The sequence below is a fragment of the Oncorhynchus clarkii genome, chromosome 23, assembly GCF_045791955.1.
Source record: "Oncorhynchus clarkii lewisi isolate Uvic-CL-2024 chromosome 23, UVic_Ocla_1.0, whole genome shotgun sequence".
Lineage (NCBI taxonomy): Eukaryota > Metazoa > Chordata > Actinopteri > Salmoniformes > Salmonidae > Oncorhynchus > Oncorhynchus clarkii.
The window spans coordinates 37,109,236-37,129,112 of NC_092169.1; the positions used below are offsets into that span (position 1 = coordinate 37,109,236).

Sequence of the window (19,877 nt, forward strand, 5' to 3'; positions counted from 1 at the left end):
AGAGCGGGTGAGGGGAGAAAGAGAGGGAGGGTGGCAGAAAGGGAATGAGGGTGTAGGAGAAAGGAGGAGAGAACTGTCAGGATCACCTGCATCACAACAATGCCGTATAGAACTGTCACAAGCAGAGAGTGCCTGGGTCAGGAAACAGATTTTTACTGTTAAGTTAGTTTGTAGGTCTAATAGAACTTACCATAAACCTAAACTAACTCTGCTTTCAATAAGATTCATTGCTATTTCTGAGAGTTTTGAAGGAAAGAGCTGAAATACACAAGCGCAATTGACAATGTTTCTAAATTAAAACCCAGTTAAACAAAACATTGAATGAATGAATGCATTGACTTGGTCCTGTCTTCCTGACCAGTGCTGCATTGTGGGTTTTGAGGTTGGAAGTGTTGTCAGCCATATGTGAACTCCTTGCCTTTTAACCAAATTTGGAGTGCTAGCCTAGCACGTGGCTGGGCTGGGCTGGAAATACACCTCTATGTGCAAATCAGCCGGCACGGCCTCAGAGTAAAAACTTATCTCCCTCTCAACAAGAATTCATTGGTTTTCTTCACGCTTCAAATTAATTATCTATTTTTAATGTTCTATTTGAAAGTTACAGCACAAATAAAGAGGTGATGAATGGATGGAGTGTTCCGGAATTATCTGATGTTCTGGAATGGTCTGATATTCTACACTCTGATTTGTAGTTATTCCGATATAACAAAACATGCCGAAAAGCTGCTGTGTTGTTCAATGTAGCTAGGTCACAAATCCCGACCTACGGTCTGCAATGCTCCCACGTAGGGAAATGGAGGCTGTGAGTGCGTGGGCCTGTGCTCTCCCAGGCCCACCCATGGCTGCGCTCCTGCTCATTCATGTCAAATCCATAAATTATGGCCTATTGAATTTATTTCAATTTATGGATTTCCTTCTTTGAACTGTCACTCAGTCAAATCTTTGAAGTTGTTGCATGTTGTGTTAATATTTTTGTTCAGTATAGTTTTGTAATTGACTAAAACAGAAAATCATTTTTTTTGCTGTATTCCAATGGGGTAACCTAGGTAACCACAGTTTGTTTCCCCCACAGGCGGGCAGGGCCACAACGTTCTGTCTAATACCGACTGAGTCTATCAGTGAGTTTTGTTGTTCAGAGGTGGTAGCTAGGAACCTTTCTGATGTGTTATTCAGTGTTCCCCACAGGGAGGCTGTCAAAGGTGACACGGCTGTGTTGGACCTCTCTGTCGGTATTGATGGTACCCAGCCTGGCCTTTTCCAAATGCCAGCTGAGTCGTGTATGTGTGTGCATGTCACTGTTGTGCTTATTTCAGAATTTGGGAATTGACCACACCCCACAGAATACAACATTTCAGTTTGAGTGACAGAATTTCATTCTGTACAATTCAAAGAAATTCCACTCAGTCGTAGAACATGAGTTTCATTGAATCTGACAGGTCACACTTCCAGATACCAAAGAATGTTATTTTTCTGTGGAAACCATGTTCATATACACAATTGTAACCTTAGTGCTTAGAATAGCCAATTACACTGAGTGTACAAAACATTAGGAACACCTTCCTAATATTGAGTTGCACCCCCCCCAAAAAAAGAAAAAGCCTAAATTTGTCAGGACATGGACTGTAGCACCCCTGTGGAAAGTTGAAGCATTCCACAGGGGTGCTGACCCATTTTGACTCCAGTGCTTCCCACAGTTGTGTCAGGTTGGCTGGATGTCGTTTGAGTGGTGGATCATTCTTGATACACATGGGAAACTGTTGATCCTGAAAAACCCAGCAGCATTGCAGTTCTTGACATACTCAAACCAGTGCGCCTGGCACCTACTACTATACCCTGTTCAAAGGCACTTAAATCTTTTGTTTTGCACATTCACCTATGGCTTTGCGATATGGAGAAAATATAATATCACAGTATGTATTATGTTTTTGATTAATAAAAGTTCTACATTTTCTTTGAGTAGTGCGTGACCTCAGGGTGGCAACACATGTATTCTAAATGATTTCAATGGGTCCTTCTCCATTCTGATTGTTTTATACTGTTCAATTCAACTTCAACCTAAAATACTTTTCAGCATTTTCCTCAATTTCTGTTTTTCCTGCACTCATTTTAGATAAGTTCCACACTACCATGTAGGGCTGCACGATATGGGCAAACAATTTAGGCCTAATTTCTTACCAAATGTTGCAATTGTGGTTTAGAGCAAAACACTTGGGTGAACTGTTGGAATTCATGGAAATATAAATATTTTTCTAATTATATAGTTAGAATATAATAGTGGGCACTTTGAATACAGTGTTGTTTGTTTGACATTATAGTTGATGCTCAGATAGTTGGTTGAGGGAAATAAAAGTTTCCAACTTCAGCGATTTTTGCAATTCGTTCTAGTCACTGGCAGCAGAGAACTGGAAGGAAAGGCGGCCAAATGAGGTGTTGGCTTTGGGGATGATCAGTGAGATATACCTGCTGGAACGTGTGCTACTGTTGGGTGTTGTTATCATGACCAGTGAACTGAGATAAGGTGGAGCTTTACCTAGCATAGACTTATAGATGACCTGGAGCCAGTGGGTCTGGTGACGAATAAGTAGCGAGGGCCAGCCAACTAGAGCATACAGGTCACAGTGGGGGGTGGTATAAGGTGATTTGGTAACAAAACGGATGGCACTGTGATAGACTGCATCCAGTTTGCTGAGTAGAGTGTTGGAAGCTATTTTGTAGATGACATCGCCGAAGTCGAGGATCGGTAGGATAGTCAGTTTGGTGGCGTGAGTGAAGGAGGCTTTGTTGCGAAATAGAAAGCCGATTTTGGATTGGAGATGTTTGATATGAGTCTGGAAGGAGAGTTTACAGTCTAGCCAGACACAGTGCACAGTGTCCAAGGAAGGGCCAGAAGTATACAGAATGGTGTCGTCTGCATAGAGGTGGATCAGGAAATCGCCCGCAGCAAGAGCGACATCATTGATATATGCAGACAAAAGAGTCGGCCCGAGAATTGAACCCTGTGGTACCCACATGGAGACTGCCAGAGGTCCGGACAACATGCCCTCCGATTTGACACACTGAACTCTGTCTGCAAAGTAGTTGGTGAACCAGGCGAGGCAGTCATCAGAAAAACTAAGGATATTGAGTCTGCCGATAAGAATACTGTGATTGACAGAGTCGAAAGCCTTGGCTAGGTCGATGAAGACGGCTGCACAGTACTGTCTTTTATCGATGGCGGTTATGATATCGTTTAGTACCTTGAGCGTGGCTGAGGTGCACCCGTGACCGGCTCGGATGCCGGGTTGCACAGCGGAGAAGGTACGGTGGGATTCGAAATGGTCAGTGATCTGTTTATTAACTTGGCTTTCGAAGACTTTAGATAGGCAGGGCAGGATGGATATAGGTCTGTAACAGTTTGGGTCTAGGGTGTCACCCCCTTTGAAGAGGGGGATGACCGCGGCAGCTTTCCAATCTTTAGGGATCTCGGACGATGCGAGAGGTTGAACAGGTTGGTAATAAGGGTTGCAACAGTGGCGGCGGATAGTTTTAGAAAGAGAGGGTCCAGATTGTCTAGCCCGACTGATTTGTACTGGTCCAGGTTTTGCAGCTCCTTCAGAACATCTGCTGTCTGGATATGGGTGAAGGAGAAGCTGGGGAGGCTTGGTCGAGTAGCTGCGGGGGGGGGGGGGGGGCTGTTGGCCGGGGTTGGAGTAGCCAGGAGGAAGGCATGGCCAGCCGTTGAGAAATGCTTATTGAAATTTTCGATCATGGATTTATCGGTGGTGACCATGTTACCTAGCCTCAGTGCAGTGGGCAGCTGGGAAGAGGTGCTCTTGTTCTCCATGGACTTTACACTGTCCCAAAACCTTTTGTAGTTAGAGCTACAGCATGCGAATTTCTGCTTGAAAAGCTAGCCTTTGCTTTCCTGACTGACTGCGTGTATTGGTTTCTGACTTCCCTGAACAGTTGAATATCGTGGGGAATATTCGATGCTATGGCAGTCCGCCACAGGATGTTTTTGTACTGGTCAAGGGCAGTCAGGTCTGGAGTGAACCAAGGGTTCTGCATTTTTTGAATGGAGCATGCTTATCTAAGCTGGTGAGGAAATTACTTTTAAAGAATGACCAGGGGCCTCCCGGGTGGCGCAGTGGTTAAGGGCGCTGTACTGCAGCGCCAGATGTGCCATCAGAGTCCCTGGGTTCGCGCCCAGGCTCTGTCGTAACCGGCCGCGACCGGGAGGTCCGTGGGGCGACGCACAATTGGCCTAGCGTCGTCCGGGTTAGGGAGGGCTTAGTCGGTAGGGATGTCCTTGTCTCATCGCGCACCAGCGACTCCTGTGGCGGGCCGGGCGCAGTGCGCGCTAACCAAGGTTGCTAGGTGCACGGTGTAGCCTCCGACACATTGGTGCGGCTGGCTTCCGGGTTGGATGCGCGCTGTGTTAAGAAGCAGTGCGGCTGGTTGTGTTGTGTATCGGAGGACGCATGACTTTCAACCTTCGTCTCTCCCGAGCCCGTACGGGAGTTGTAGCGATGAGACAAGATAGTAGCTACAACAATTGGATACCACGAAATTGGGGAGAAAAAGGGGGTAAAAAAGAAAAAAAGAATGACCAGGCATCCTCGACTGAGGTCAATATCCTTCCAGGATACCCGGGCCAGGTCGATTAGAAAGGCCTGGGCGCAGAAGTGTTTTAGGGAGCTTTTGACAGTGATGAGGGGTGGTTTGACCTCGGACCCATAGCGGATACAGGTAATGAGGCAGTGATCGCTGAGATCCTGATTGAAGACAGCGGAGGTGTATTTGGAGGGCAAGTTGGTCAGGATAATGTCTTAGCTACTTCATGTTGTTAACATATTCATGCTTCACATATTCCTTTTTTGGTTTAGAAGATACTGTTGCACAAACAAAATGCTGATTTAGGTTGCACCATCCCTGTTATTATCAGGCTGTATTAGCTAGCTACATTTGCTCTGACTCAGTACATTTATTAGCTAGCTAACCAGCTAACTAGCGATTAGCATTAGTGGCTAACACGATTTTGGCCCAACTTGCTAAGAAAAGACAAACTAGCCACTTGCAGATCTAAGAAACACTAACTAATAGTGTAATTATATAGTGGATTTATGTTAAGAAACAAAGTGAAAACTGCGTCGTTGTCATCAAATTTTTTGCATGTGTTGCATTGACCATGCAAACTGAACGCAAGGTTCACTCATGAGATGGGAAAGTTGAATGTTGAGTGCATTTCAAAGTAGAAACAGTGGAAGCAGGACTTGATGGTGCTGCCTTCAGGACTTGATGGTGCTGCACTATAAGATAAGGATTGTCTGTACTCTTACTCCCTCATAACAAAGAGCCCTCTTAAAGAAACCATTCTTTAACTAGTCTGATACTGAAGTTAATTCCTTGGTCGTTTTCATGCCAAACATTCCAAAACAGACAACCAGGCTAGAACATTGAGTCTCTACAATGTTTAGGATCATAACCCAGTGTGTTTGAGGTGGTATCCTCCATGTACTGGGGTCAGTAATGGGTACAGACATCAGAAATTACATCATTCACCTGTCATACACAGTCGTCCCTTTCCTCAATCTACCCTGACACCTGATGTCCTCTGACAAATGAATGCATGTCACAGCTGTCTAGCTGTCTCTGTTCGTGACACGCTGGTGGCAGCAACCTATCATCCTGTCCAGGTCTGTTAGGGACACTGAAGGCTGATGTCACAAGCAGCCTGGACTCAACCACACTGTGTGTGTGTATGTGTGTGTGTGTGTGTGTGTGTGTGTGTGTGTGTGTGTGTGTGTGTGTGTGTGTGTGTGTGTGTGTGTGTGTGTGTGTGTGTGTGTGTGTGTGTGTGTGTGTGTGTGTGTGTGTGTGCATGAGCATCCTTTTAGCTAATTGTATTTCCTTGCCAAACTGTCCGTTTTACTGTTCCGCCGTGTATCATTTTTGACTGTTATTTGGAGTCTGTTGTTTAAGTTCATATACAGCTGCACGGATCAGGTGTGTGTGTGTTCCAGACCGTAACTAACCCTGTGTGTGTGTGTTTTTCCTAGGTGGCTGAGATGCATGGCGAGTTGATAGAGTTCAATGAGCGTCTGTACCGTTCTATGATGGCCAAGGACAACCTCATCATCCAGATGAAACAGGAACTCATCGACCTCAGAGGACCAGTGAGTTACCCTCTACATGCACTCACACACACACCTAGGGTGAGCTTTTTGGCCACTCAGTTATAAATCAACTGCCCTAGGCTACAGATACCACCTCTTATTCTAGAGCTCAAGTCCTAATCTGCTGGCCCAGCTCTGGCTGCACACTGGCTGGCTGACCAGGCAAGCTGTGTGAGTGTTCCTCTGGTCCCCTGGCCCTCTGATCCCCTGGTCATTAAAACCAATAGAAGTTCGATCCTCAAATCACTTCCATTGTATATAATCTTCGTCTTGATTGTCAAGTAGTAGAGGACTTTCTTTGACAAAGTAGATGGTAGCGCTGACGTCATCCAAGAATCCCTCTGATGGCGCATGAAGCCGGAAGGATTCCAATGGCATCCAAAAAATCACAAAGGATCATAGTTTACGTAATCGTTTTCATCTTGCCTGAGAGAGTCAACCGGCAAAGAGCCTCCTCGTAGCCTACCGGCCCATGATTGGTCTGTGCCAACACATGTTGTGTGACGACAAGTTAGTAGTCAGAATGGATCACTATTTCATTAAATATCTCAATTTGTAGCGAACTTTGAAATAATTCAGTGTGGGGATCAAACTTTATCATAATAAACACATTTTAGATCCCAAAACATGCATCTAAAAATAATGTTTGGACGTCTTTGCGATCGTAATTTACAGTTGGAGTCGGAAGTTTACATACACTTAGGTTGGAGTCATTAAAACTCGTTTTTCAACCACTCCATAAATGTCTTGTTAACAAACTATAGTTTTGGCAAGTCGGTTAGGACATCTACTTTGTGCATGACACGTAATTTTTCCAACAATTGTTTACACTTATAATTCCCTGTATCACAATTCCAGTGGGTCAGAAGTTTACATACACTAAGTTGACTGTGCCTTTAAACAGCTTGGGAAATTGCAGAAAATTGTGTGATTGCTTTAGAAGCTTCTGATAGGCTAATTTACATCATTTGAGTCAATTGGAAGTGTACCTGTGGATGTATTTCAAGGCCTACCTTCAAACTCAGTGCCTATTTGCTTGACATCATGGGAAAATCTAAAGAACTCAGCCAAGACCTCAGAAAAAAAATTGTTGACCTCCACAAGTCTGGTTCATCCTTGGGAGCAATTTCCAAACGCCTGAAGGTACCACGTTCATCTGTATAAACACCATGGGACCACGCAGCCGTCATACCGCTCAGGAAGGAGATGCGTTCAGTCTCCTAGAGATTAACGTACTTTGGTGCGAAAAGTGCAAATCAATCCCAGAACAGCAGCACAGGACCTTGTGAAGATGCTGGGGGAAACAGGTACAAAAGTATCTCTATCCACAGTAAAACAGGTCCTATATCTACATAACCTGAAAGGCCGCTCAACAAGGAAGAAGCCACTGCTCCAAAACCGCCATAAAAAAGCTAGACTACGGTTTGCAACTACACATGGGGACAACGATTGTACTTTCTGGAGAATTGTCCTCTGGTCTGATTAAACAAAAATAGAACTGTTTGGCCATGACCATTTATGACCATTTATGTTTGGAGGAAAAAGGGGGAGGCTTGCAAGCCGAAGAACATCATCGGCTTGCAGGGACTGGTGCACTTCATAAAATATATTTCATCTTGAGGAAGGAAAATGATGTGACTATATTGAAGCAACATCTCAAGACATCAGTCAGGAAGTTAAAACTTGGTCACAAATGGGTCTTCCAAATGTACAATGACTGCAAGCATACTTCCAAAGTTGTGGAAAAATGGCTTAAGGACAACAAAGTCAAGGTTACCAAATACTAATTGAGTGTATGCAATAATCTGACCCACTGGGAATGTGATGAAAGAAATAAAAGCTGAAATAAATAATTCTCTCTACTATTATTTTGATATTTCACATTCTTAAAATAAAGTGGTGATCCTAACTGACCTAAGTCAGGGAACTTTTACTAGGATTAAATGTCAGGAATTGTGAAAAACTGAGTTTAAATGTATTTGGCTAAGGTGTATGTAAACTTCTGACTTCAACTGTACATAGGCTTTCTAGGGCAGACCAGAGATTTTGGCACCGCTAGGTTGCTACGCAGTAGCCAACCAGCAGAGCTTGTGACTTAACATTCCAGACCTGACACAGGGGGCTGCGCCTGGAAGAGAGTAGAGGTTGATGTGGCCCACTCTATCCTTAGCCCTGTGGCCCTGTCTCTGGGGTGTGACACCCAACTTCATCCTCTCTACACCAGACCATTCTCTTCTCGTATAGACACATTGAAAATGAAAGACAGAAGGGTGTTGACACACACACACAAAGGATTACCCCTGCATGTGTCCCAGGGCCATGGGGGATTTAAGGAGAAGAAGCAGACAGATTATAGGAATCCCTTACAGCCATGCTGGGTAACAGTATTCTCCTCTGCTGCTGGAGCTCCCTCCAATCCAGGGATTAACAACAACAAGAGGCCCTATGGGGTCACACACTGAGCTTTACTAGTGTGTACAGTACAGTACGTTGATGTGATAGTGGTGGTGATGGGATGGGGGTGGGGGGCAGAGTACAGTAATGTCATGGTGCTCTGCTTCACTAGTCACACAGACAGACACCTCCCTCAGGGTCTACCCAACCCTGTAGCACAAACACACAGGGGTGTGTAGAGGGTTGCTGACGTGACATTTTGTATAAACAGTGACATTTAGATTTTTCTCTCGCTCTTTCTCCTTCTCTCGCTCTCCATCTCTCGCCTTGCTTTTGAATAAAGGTTCCTGGTGACCTGAGCCAGACTTCTGACGACCCCAGCCTATCAGATTTTGAGACGTAAGCAGCTTTTCTTATCACATGAGTGGTGTCCCTACTATATATATGTGTATGTCTGGCCCCATATCTCAGCTTGATCATTATCATCTGTATCTCTATCACCTCAGGTGAGGGAAGGTAGGGGACAGTTTACAGACATCTCTGAAAATGTCTTTCTTCCTCTCTTACTCCTGGTTTCTCCTTCTACCTTTCTCTTTGAAAACCTCTGACAGTGGCCAACCCCAGCCCTGTAGCTCCCCAGTCAGAAGATACTAAACCACTTGATTATTCCTAGTACGCTATCAACTCGGTATACTGTAAACATACACATGATCAAAAGTATGTGGACACCTCTTAATTTGAGTGGATTTGGCTATTTCAGCCGTTGCTGACAGGTGTATACAATTGAGCACACAGCCATGCAATCATAGACAAACATTGTCAGTATAATGCCCCGTACTGAAGAGCTCAGTGACTTTCAACTTGACAGCGTCATAGGATACCACCTTTCCAACAAGTCAGTTTGTTACATTTCTGCCCTGCTAGAGCTGCCCTCTAAATGCTGTTATTGTGATGTGGAAACATCTAGGAGCAACAACGACTCAGCCACGAAGCGGTAGGCCACACAAGCTCACAGAATGGGACCCGCCGAGTGCTGAAGCGCGTAGCATGTATAAATCGTCTGTTCTCGATTGCAACAGTTCCAAACTGTCTCTGGAAGCAACGTCAGCACATTAACTGTTAGTCGGGAGCTTCATGAAATTGGTTTCCATGGCCGAGCAGCCACATACAGGCATAAGATCACCATGTGCAATGCCAAGCGTCGGCTGGAGTGGCGTAAAGCTCGCCACCATTGAACCCTGGAGCAGTGGAAATGCATTCTCTGGAGTGAAAAATAGCGCTTCACCATCTGGCAGTCCGACGTATGAATCTGGGTTTGGCGGATGCCAGGAGAACGCTACCTGCTTGAATGCATATTGCTAACTGTAACATTTGGTGGAGAAGGAATAATGGTCTGGGGCTGTTTTTTTTCATGGTTCGGGCTAGACCCCTTAGTTCCAGTGAAGGGAAATCTTAACACTAAAGCATACAATGCTATTCTAGATGATTCCGTGCTTTTTGTGGCGACAGTTTGGGGAAGGCCCTTTCCTATTTCTAATTGCCTAACATCAGTGCCCGACCTCACTAATGCTCCTGTGGCTGAATGGAAGCAAGTCCCCGCAGCAATGTTCCAACATCTAGTGGAGAGCCTTCCCAGAAGAGTGGAGGCTGTTATAGCAGCAAAGGGGGGGACCAACTCCATATTCATGCCCAGGATTTTGGAATGAGATGTTGGACTACTTTTGGCCATGTAGTGTACATTACTGTGTATATGCAGGTGTTGTACTAACTGCTAATAGAACCTGGCTAGTACTTTATGATAACTACTTTGAGGTAAAATTGTACTTACTATGACTGTGGTATTTGTCTGTCTCACCCATCGATCTTAAAAGGCAAGTCCACCGCTTTTCAACCTAATTTTCATTATCTCCAGTACGGCACCAGTGTCTACATGTGTGAACATGGCACATCATCAAAAGTTAAAACATTTTAGAAACAGTGATTTTCAAACTCTATGAGATTCGCAGTGATGAGGGGAGCAAGGAAATACCCTGCCTCTGGCTAGAAATACCCTGCCTCTGGCTAGAAATGCCCTGCCTCTGGCTAGATAGACCCTGCCTCTGGCTAGATAGACCCTGCCTCTGGCTAGATAGACCCTGCCTCTGGCTAGATAGACCCTGCCTCTGGCTAGATAGACCCTGCCTCTGGCTAGATATACCCTGCCTCTGGCTAGAAATACCCTGCCTCTGGCTAGAAATACCCTGCCTCTGGCTAGAAATACCCTGCCTCTGGCTAGATATACCCTGCCTCTGGCTAGATATACCCTGCCTCTGGCTAGATATACCCTGCCTCTGGCTAGATATACCCTGCCTCTGGCTAGAAATACCCTGCCTCTGGCTAGATATACCCTGCCTCTGGCTAGAAACTCGTTCTGTGATGTCAGAGAGAAGCATTTTTTAGGACTATATGTTTTTAACCACGGATCATAGAAACACGTCGTTTTCACATGTAGACACTGCTATGATGCTGGAGATAATGAATAGGAGGTTGAAAAGTGGCGTAATTGCGCTTTAAGATGAATGCACTGTAAGTCTCTCTGGATAAGAGTGTCTGCTAAATGACTACAATTTTCACATGTGTAAATGTCTAGTTGTAAAGAAAGCCTGTTGACACTACAGTAGCTCTCCTGATCCAGGGATGACCCTTGTCTCATTAAGAGAGGAGTGGTAAAACAGAGTTGAGCTGGGCACCCTCATGATGACTGTCCTAATTTGTTCCGGTGAATAGAGAACACAGTTCAACCTTTGTGATGAGAGAGGGAGGCTGTTGCTATGTCACTGTGCTGTTTAAATCAGTTCTGCCCCTCATTAAACATATGGAACAGGAGTAGAGGTTAAGAGGGCTGTAACACCTGGCTATTACTGGGTGCCTGAAATGGCAGCCTATTCCCTATATAGTGGACTGCTTTTGACCAGGGCCCATAGAGCTCTAGTCAAAAGTAGTGTACTATATAAGGGATCGTTTCCGATTTTGAACACACCCTGGGTGTCTGAAACAGTGTGTCCTCTGGGTAACAATTTATCTCCCTTAGGGTTCTTTCCATTTCCTTAATGAAAGGTCTCCGCAAGGAGTTTTAATGTAGGTAGTAGCCCTTTTTGAAATGACCTGCTGCCCCTGGGACACCAAGGTAAAAGTTACCATGGTTTTATACTCTACTTGCCAGACAACTCATCCTGAATTGAATTCTGCTGCTCTATCAATCTCTCCATACATTCATCATGTAGTAGAAACGTTAGTGGGGATGGCGTTTGATCGGAGAGATGTGGATGGGTAGCCAGGCAAATATTGTTGCACTTCATGGTTATAATTCCTGACTGAATAATCTTCGTATAAGCATAGTAATAGTAGTGAATTTTTGACATGTCTTGAAGACCCTTACTTTAGTAGTATTTGGAATGAATGATATGTTTCCTGCCATGAATACTACAGTGTCTTTACCCTCTACTGTGTACTTCTCAAACCCAGGGCTCACCGTGCTCTAATCAATGTCTGGATTCCCTCTGTGTTTCTGCAAGGCCGCGCTGCCAACGCTTACCATGTATACCAGGTAAGGGACACACTAACACCGGATCCTAGTGTACTAAACAAACACAAATTCAATTTGCAGATCAAGACATCCTAGTTTTTCTTGTATCCCATTTCTGTGTTAAGTTGTTGAATGGAGTAACTAGTAAACTAACACCCAACATATGCCCTGGCCTAGATAAATGTTTTTTGTTGTACCTAGCACATTGACTAGGTGAGAAACCTTCCTTCCTGTTCTCCCCTGAGGGGAAACATGTCACTGCCCTGCTCGGTTCCACTCCACTCTGTCAGGAAGCGGAGCCACAGTGTATCAAGGTGAAACCAGAAATGATGGGACACGACAGGTGACAAAACCTCAGCAGAGAGATAGTCGAGCCTGTTTGGCTGGCTCCCGAACTTAACTTAGATACAAGTCTGGTCTTGTATCTCTGCCACTGCAGTGTGGTGTGAAGACATAACATGCACCCTGGTCAGAGTAGTACAGGCCTGGGCAGCTACCTCCAGATGTGTACCCCCTGATAAGTAGTGACAGGATGTTGGTATTGGAGAGTAAAGTAATGGCTGATATGACATCAATGATCCGATTGGTAGAGAAAGGAATCAGAGGTCATTCAATGTTTTGCTGGGAAGTTCAGTTGATGGATTTAGCATTGAACTTCTATATTCTAGCTATATGGTTACGCAAATACATTTGAAGTAATTTAATGACACCTGTTGTTACTAGTGCTTAGTATAGCCTCAGACCATGGCTGTATCCTATATAGTCTTTGTTGTCTATGTGGTGTGTTCTCAGGGTTCTATTTGTCTAATAGATCACTATGGAAACATGACTATTATTCTTAATGGACTAGATTGATGAGTACTGTTTGCCATTGTTGGCTGTGTGTGAAAGGGGCTTTGTGTCTTCCTCTCCAAGTCTTAAAAACACAGATTTGATGTATCACTGTGTGCAAGATACAGTGCCTTGCGAAAGTATTCGGCCCCCTTGAACTTTGCGACCTTTTGCCACATTTCAGGCTTCAAACATAAAGATATAAAACTGTATTTTTTTGTGAAGAATCAACAACAAGTGGGACACAATCATGAAGTGGAACGACATTTATTGGATATTTCAAACTTTTTTAACAAATCAAAAACTGAAAGATTGGGCGTGCAAAATTATTCAGCCCCTTTACTTTCAGTGCAGCAAACTCTCTCCAGAAGTTCAGTGAGGATCTCTGAATGATCCAATGTTGACCTAAATGACTAATGATGATAAATACAATCCACCTGTGTGTAATCAAGTCTCCGTATAAATGCACCTGCACTGTGATAGTCTCAGAGGTCCGTTAAAAGCGCAGAGAGCATCATGAAGAACAAGGAACACACCAGGCAGGTCCGAGATACTGTTGTGAAGAAGTTTAAAGCCGGATTTGGATACAAAAAGATTTCCCAAGCTTTAAACATCCCAAGGAGCACTGTGCAAGCGATAATATTGAAATGGAAGGAGTATCAGACCACTGCAAATCTACCAAGACCTGGCCGTCCCTCTAAACTTTCAGCTCATACAAGGAGAAGACTGATCAGAGATGCAGCCAAGAGGCCCATGATCACTCTGGATGAACTGCAGAGATCTACAGCTGAGGTGGGAGACTCTGTCCATAGGACAACAATCAGTCGTATAATGCACAAATCTGGCCTTTATGGAAGAGTGGCAAGAAGAAAGCCATTTCTTAAAGATATCCATAAAAAGTGTCGTTTAAAGTTTGCCACAAGCCACCTGGGAGACACACCAAACATATGAAAGAAGGTGCTCTGGTCAGATGAAACCAAAATTGAATTTTTTGGCAACAATGCAAAACGTTATGTTTGGCGTAAAAGCAACACAGCTGAACACACCATCCCCACTGTCAAACATGGTGGTGGCAGCATCATGGTTTGGGCCTGCTTTTCTTCAGCAGGGACAGGGAAGATGGTTAAAATTGATGGGAAGATGGATGGAGCCAAATACAGGACCATTCTGGAAGAAAACCTGATGGAGTCTGCAAAAGACCTGAGACTGGGACGGAGATTTGTCTTCCAACAAGACAATGATCCAAAACATAAAGCAAAATCTACAATGGAATGGTTCAAAAATAAACATATCCAGGTGTTAGAATGGCCAAGTCAAAGTCCAGACCTGAATCCAATCGAGAATCTGTGGAAAGAACTGAAAACTGCTGTTCACAAATGCTCTCCATCCAACCTCACTGAGCTCGAGCTGTTTTGCAAGGAGGAATGGGAAAAAATGTCAGTCTCTCGATGTGCAAAACTGATAGAGACATACCCCAAGCGACTTACAGCTGTAATCGCAGCAAAAGGTGGCGCTACAAAGTATTAACTTAAGGGGGCTGAATAATTTTGCACGCCCAATTTTTCAGTTTTTGATTTGTTAAAAAAGTTTGAAATATCCAATAAATGTCGTTCCACTTCATGATTGTGTCCCACTTGTTGTTGATTCTTCACAAAAAAATACAGTTTTATATCTTTATGTTTGAAGCCTGAAATGTGGCAAAAGGTCGCAAAGTTCAAGGGGGCCGAATACTTTCGCAAGGCACTGTATGTAAAAATAGGTATTTCTGATACAAAAGGTCCATGCACCTGCTCTTGAATAGCATTTCAAAGAGAGACTACTGCTATTACAGAAATGGAGTTCTAGAATGTTTTTAATAAACAAAATGTTCCAATTTACAACCAGCCAACCAGGTCACAGCAACCCAGTCATTCCAGACTTCCTGATACTGTACTGTTCCGATGGCAGCAGGGTCTGAAAATCACTTCCCGGCAGGAAACAACAACACCCGAATCACGCAGCTCTGTTTCACCCTGTGCTGAAAATGATGGAGAGGAGGGAGAAGAAAAATATAGAGAGAGAGGGATAGAGAGAGAGAGATGAGAGACAGAGCAGAGCAGAGCAGCGCAGCATTCTTCTCCGGCACTAGATTATAGGACATTTATGGAGGAGGCAAATTGCTTGTTCTCCATTCCCTGTCTTTGTCTTTCTCAAAAGCCACTTTTCTTCTCCGTTGGAAATGACTCTATGCAGACAGAACAAGGTCTGGGATGCCCATAGAGTCAGAGAGAGAGGCTGTGATTGAGTCTCTCTATTATTACTCCTGTTTTGTTCTCCCCACAGATGAGCTCCCCATCCCTCCCCTCTCTCCCTGTCTCACTCCTTTCAAAATGAGAGACTAATGGCAGCTGCAAATTATTGTTGCGTTCTCATACAATACCAACAATAAATTATTATAGAAATGTGTGTCATGGAAAAAATAATAAGAAAAATGTAATTTCCAAACTGCCAGAGAACACACAGAGTAGTTAGAGATTTTACTTTTTAATCTGTGTGAGTTAGAGTAGTAGCCTCCAAGCTGGGGAGCCCTTCTGAGGTTATTCTCTTCTACCTCAGAGAAAAGTAGGAAAGAAAACAAAATATACTGAACAAAAATATAAACGCAAATGCATGCAACAATTTCAAAGAGTTACAGTTCATATAAGGAAATCAATAAATTCATTAGGCCCTAATCTATGGATTTTACATGACTGGGAATACAGATACAGTGCCTACAGAAAGTTTTCAGATCCCTTGACTTTTTCCACATTTTGTTACATTTTGTTACAGCCTTATTCTAAAATAGATTTAAAAAATGTAAATCCTCAGCAATCACACAATACCCCATAATGGCAAAGTGAAAACAGGTTTTTAGAAATGATAAAAAGTCTGTAATACCTACATGTTTCAAGCAGACCACAATAGTCCCTGTGCCCAAGGAAGTGAAGGTAACCTGCCTAAACGATTACCGCCACATAGCACTCACGTCGGTGGCCATGAAGTGCTTTGAAACGTTGGTCATGGCTCACATCAACAGCATCATCCCAGATACCCTAGACCCACTTAAATTTGCATACCGCCCCAACAGATCCACAGACAACGCAATCTCAATCGCACTCCACACTGCCCTTTCCCACCTGGACAAAAGGAACACCTACTGTATGTGAGAATGCTGTTTCAACACCATAGTGCCCACAAAGCTCATCACTAAGCTAAGGATCCTCGGTCTTAACACCTCCCTCTGCAACTGGATCCTGAACTTCCTGGATGGCCACCCCCAGGCGGTAAGGGTAGGCAACAACACGTCTGCCACGCTGATCCTCAACACTGGGGCCCCTCAGGGGTGTGTGCTTCATCCCCCCCTGTACTCCCTGTTCATCCAGGACTCCAACACAATCATTAAATTTGCTGACGACACAACAGTGGTAGGCCTGATCACCAACAACGATGAGACGGCCTATAGGGAGGAGGTCAGAGACCTGGCAGAGTGGTGCCAGGACAACAACATCTCCCTCAATGTGAGCAAGACAAAGGAGCAGATCGTGGACTACAGGAAAAGGCGGGCCAAACAGGCCCTCATTAACATTGAAGGGGCTGTAGTGGAGCTGGTCAAGAGTTTCAAGTTCCTTGGTGTCCACATCACCAAAAAACTATCATGGTCCAGTCGTGAAGAGGGCACGACAACACCTTTTCCCATTCAGGAGACTGAAAATATTTGGCATGGGTCCCCAGATCCTCAAAAGGTTCTACAGCTGCACCACCGAGAGCACCTGACTGGTGGCATCATCACCTGGTATGGCATCTGCTCGGCATCTGACCGTAAGGCGCTATAGAGGGAAGTGTGTACGGCCCAGTACATCACTGGGGCCAAGCTTCCTGCCATCCAGGACCTATATACTAGGCGGTGTCACAGTAAGTGGTACCGGAGCGCCAAGTCTAGGACCAAAAGGCTCCTTAACAGCTTCTAGCCCCAAACCAAAAGACTGCTGAACAATTAATCAAATGGCCACCTGGACTATTTATATTGACATTTGTTTTTACATTGCTGCTAATCACGGTTTATTATCTATGCATAGTCACTTTACACCTTTCTTAAATGTACAAATTACCTCGACTAACTTGTACCCCCGCACATTGACTCGGTACCGGTACCCCCTGTATAGCCTTATTGTTATTTAATTGTGTTACTTTTAATTTGTTTATTTGGAAATATTTTCTTAACTCTTTCTTGAACTGCATTGTTGGTTAAGGGATTATAAGTAAGCATTTCACAGTAAGGTCTACTACGCCTGTTGTATTTGGCGCATGTGACAAATAAAGTTAGATTTTATTATCATAATGAAACATGAGGTGATGGCGGCGGATGAATGGCACAACAATGGACCTCAGGATCTCGTCACGGTATCTCTATGCATTCAAATTTCCATTGATAAAATGAAATTGTTTTCATCGTCCGTAGGTTATGCCTGCCCATACCATTACCCCAGTGGTTGTGCGGTTGTGAGGCCGGTTGGCCGTACTGCCAAATTCTCTAAAACAAAGTTGGAGGCGGCTTATGGTAGAGAAATTCAATTCATTCAATTCTCTGGCAACAGCTCTGGTGGACATTCCTACAGTCAGCATTCCAATTGCACGCTCCCTCAAAACTTGAGACATCTGTAGCAATTGTGTTGTGTGACAAAACTTCACATTTTAGAGTGGCCTGTATAATAATCATGCCGTTTAACCAGCTTCTTGAAATGCCACACCTGTCAGGTGGATGGATTATCTTGGCAAAAGAGAAATGCGCACTAACTGGGATGTAATCAAATTTGTGCACAACATTTTAGAGAAATAAGCTTTTTGTGAATATTGAACATTTCCGGATTCTTTTATTTCAGCTCATAAACATGGGACCAACACTTTACATGTTGCGTTTATATTTTTGTTCAGTGTAATAACAAAAGCTGAAGCCCTTTATTTGCCAGGCGGAGATGATGGATGCACTTTGGTAGTGATAACGCCCTCGCTCCCTCCATCCTCCCGCTCCATCTCTAAACCAGTTGTTTAACTTTCCCAGAGGAAGTCTACTATCAGAGAGGTACTCCAAACGTATCCTACTGCATCTAGATGAATCTGACAGAACCAACATATCAAATCCACATTCCCAGCGTACCAACAACAATAAAAAACAACTCCTAGACACATTGCTCAAAGGAAAGTAAAAGCAATGTTATGGTTCATGGGCAAACTCTGCTTAGTTGAACACACACACTGTACACATACACACATTTATTTTACCTTTGGTTGGCTGATGCAAAGCGGAGAGGAGATGACATGGTAAAGCCCTGTACTCTAGATGAGCCCCGGCACCCAGAATTCACTGGGTTTTTATTCTAAATGAGTGATTCCCTTTGATCAGCAAAAAGCTGCTGAGCCAATCGCTTCCACACAAAGTCAGGCACGCTGCAAACTTTCCCATGTTTTTATAACACTAATGAGATTTGATAACTGTTTTTTCCCCTCTTCCTTCCCATCTCCCTTTTTTTTCAATTCCAAATTTTCCGTGATACCTGATACGACTGTAGTTCCTCAGAGGCAAGCTGAGAGAGTGTGTGTGATTGAAATCGAGTCAGACACACTTATCCAGGTGAATCCAGGTGAAAGCTATGATCCTTTATTGATTTCACTAGTTAAATCCACTTCAATCAGTGTAGATGAAGGGGAGCAGACAGGTTAAACAAGGATTTGTAATCCTTGAGACATGGATTGTATATGTGTGCCATTCAAAGGATGAATGGGCCAAACAAAATATTTAAGTGCCTTTGAACAAGGTATGGTAGTAGGTGCAAGGCGCACCGGTTTGAGTGTGTCGAGAACTGCAACAGTGCTGGGTTTTTCACGCTCAACAGTTTCCCATGTGTATCAAGAATGGTCCACCAACAAAAGACATCCTGCCAACTTGACAAAACTGTGGGAAGCATTGGACTCAACATGGGTCAGCATCTCTGGGTCAGCACCACATGCCCGATGAATTGAGGCTGTTCTGAGGGCAAAAGGGGGTGCAACTCATTACCTTCGGCTTCCTGTTGGAGCCAAACCCTTGGACATGCACATACTGGGAGAATAAAGTGGCCATTACAAAGCATCCAATGTGCGCTCGCTCCCAACACATAGATCCCAGAGGTCCCCTTCCCCAGAGAGGTGCACTGTGGGAAAAGTGTTAATGATGATAATCTATATATTGCAATTGACTTCCCAACGCGCTGAGGGGATTGGTGTGCTGGAGGGTTTACATAATTAAAAAAATATATATAAATATTTGTACCTTTTTATTTAACTAGGCAAGTCAGTTAAGAACAAATTCTGATTTACAATGACAGCCTACCAAAAGGCAAAAGGCCTCCTGCAGGGACGGGGGATTAAAAATCAAAAATACAATAATAATATAGGACAGAACACGCATCACAACGAGAGAGACAACACAACACTACATAAAGTGAGACCTAAGACTAGGGCTGGGCGATATGGCAAAAATATCATGCATGCTATTTTTCAAATTTGATAGTATTTTATGTTTTTGATTAATAAAAGTTCTACATTTTCTTTGAGTAGTGCGTGACCTCAGGGTGGCAACACATGTATTCTAAATGATTTCAATGGGTCCTTCTCCATTCGGATTGTTTTATACTGTTCAATTCAACTTCAACCAAAAATAACTTCCTGCATTTCCAGAAATGACTGCATTTTCTGCATTCATTTGAGATCATTTCCACACTGCCACGATATAGGGGGAAAAAACTAGACCTTATTCTTAACCAAAATGTTGCAATTGCGATTTAGATCAAAACACTTGGGTGTTTAGAAATAGAATGTTTATTATAATTCTATAGTTATATAAAATATAAATAATAGTGGGCACTTTGAATACAGTA

At 43.8% G+C, this 19,877-nt stretch overlaps 1 protein-coding gene across 1 annotated transcript in view; it reads left to right on the forward strand.

The window, feature by feature from the left end:
- Positions 1 to 19,877, forward strand: part of LOC139381540 (sorting nexin-29-like) — a 156,394-nt gene that overhangs the window by 101,069 nt on the left and 35,448 nt on the right. Inside the window, exons 16-18 of the mRNA XM_071125164.1 lie at positions 6,039 to 6,155; positions 8,893 to 8,948; positions 12,054 to 12,135. Coding sequence (XP_070981265.1) covers positions 6,039 to 6,155; positions 8,893 to 8,948; positions 12,054 to 12,135 — 255 coding nt within the window. The remainder of the gene's footprint in view (positions 1 to 6,038; positions 6,156 to 8,892; positions 8,949 to 12,053; positions 12,136 to 19,877) is intronic.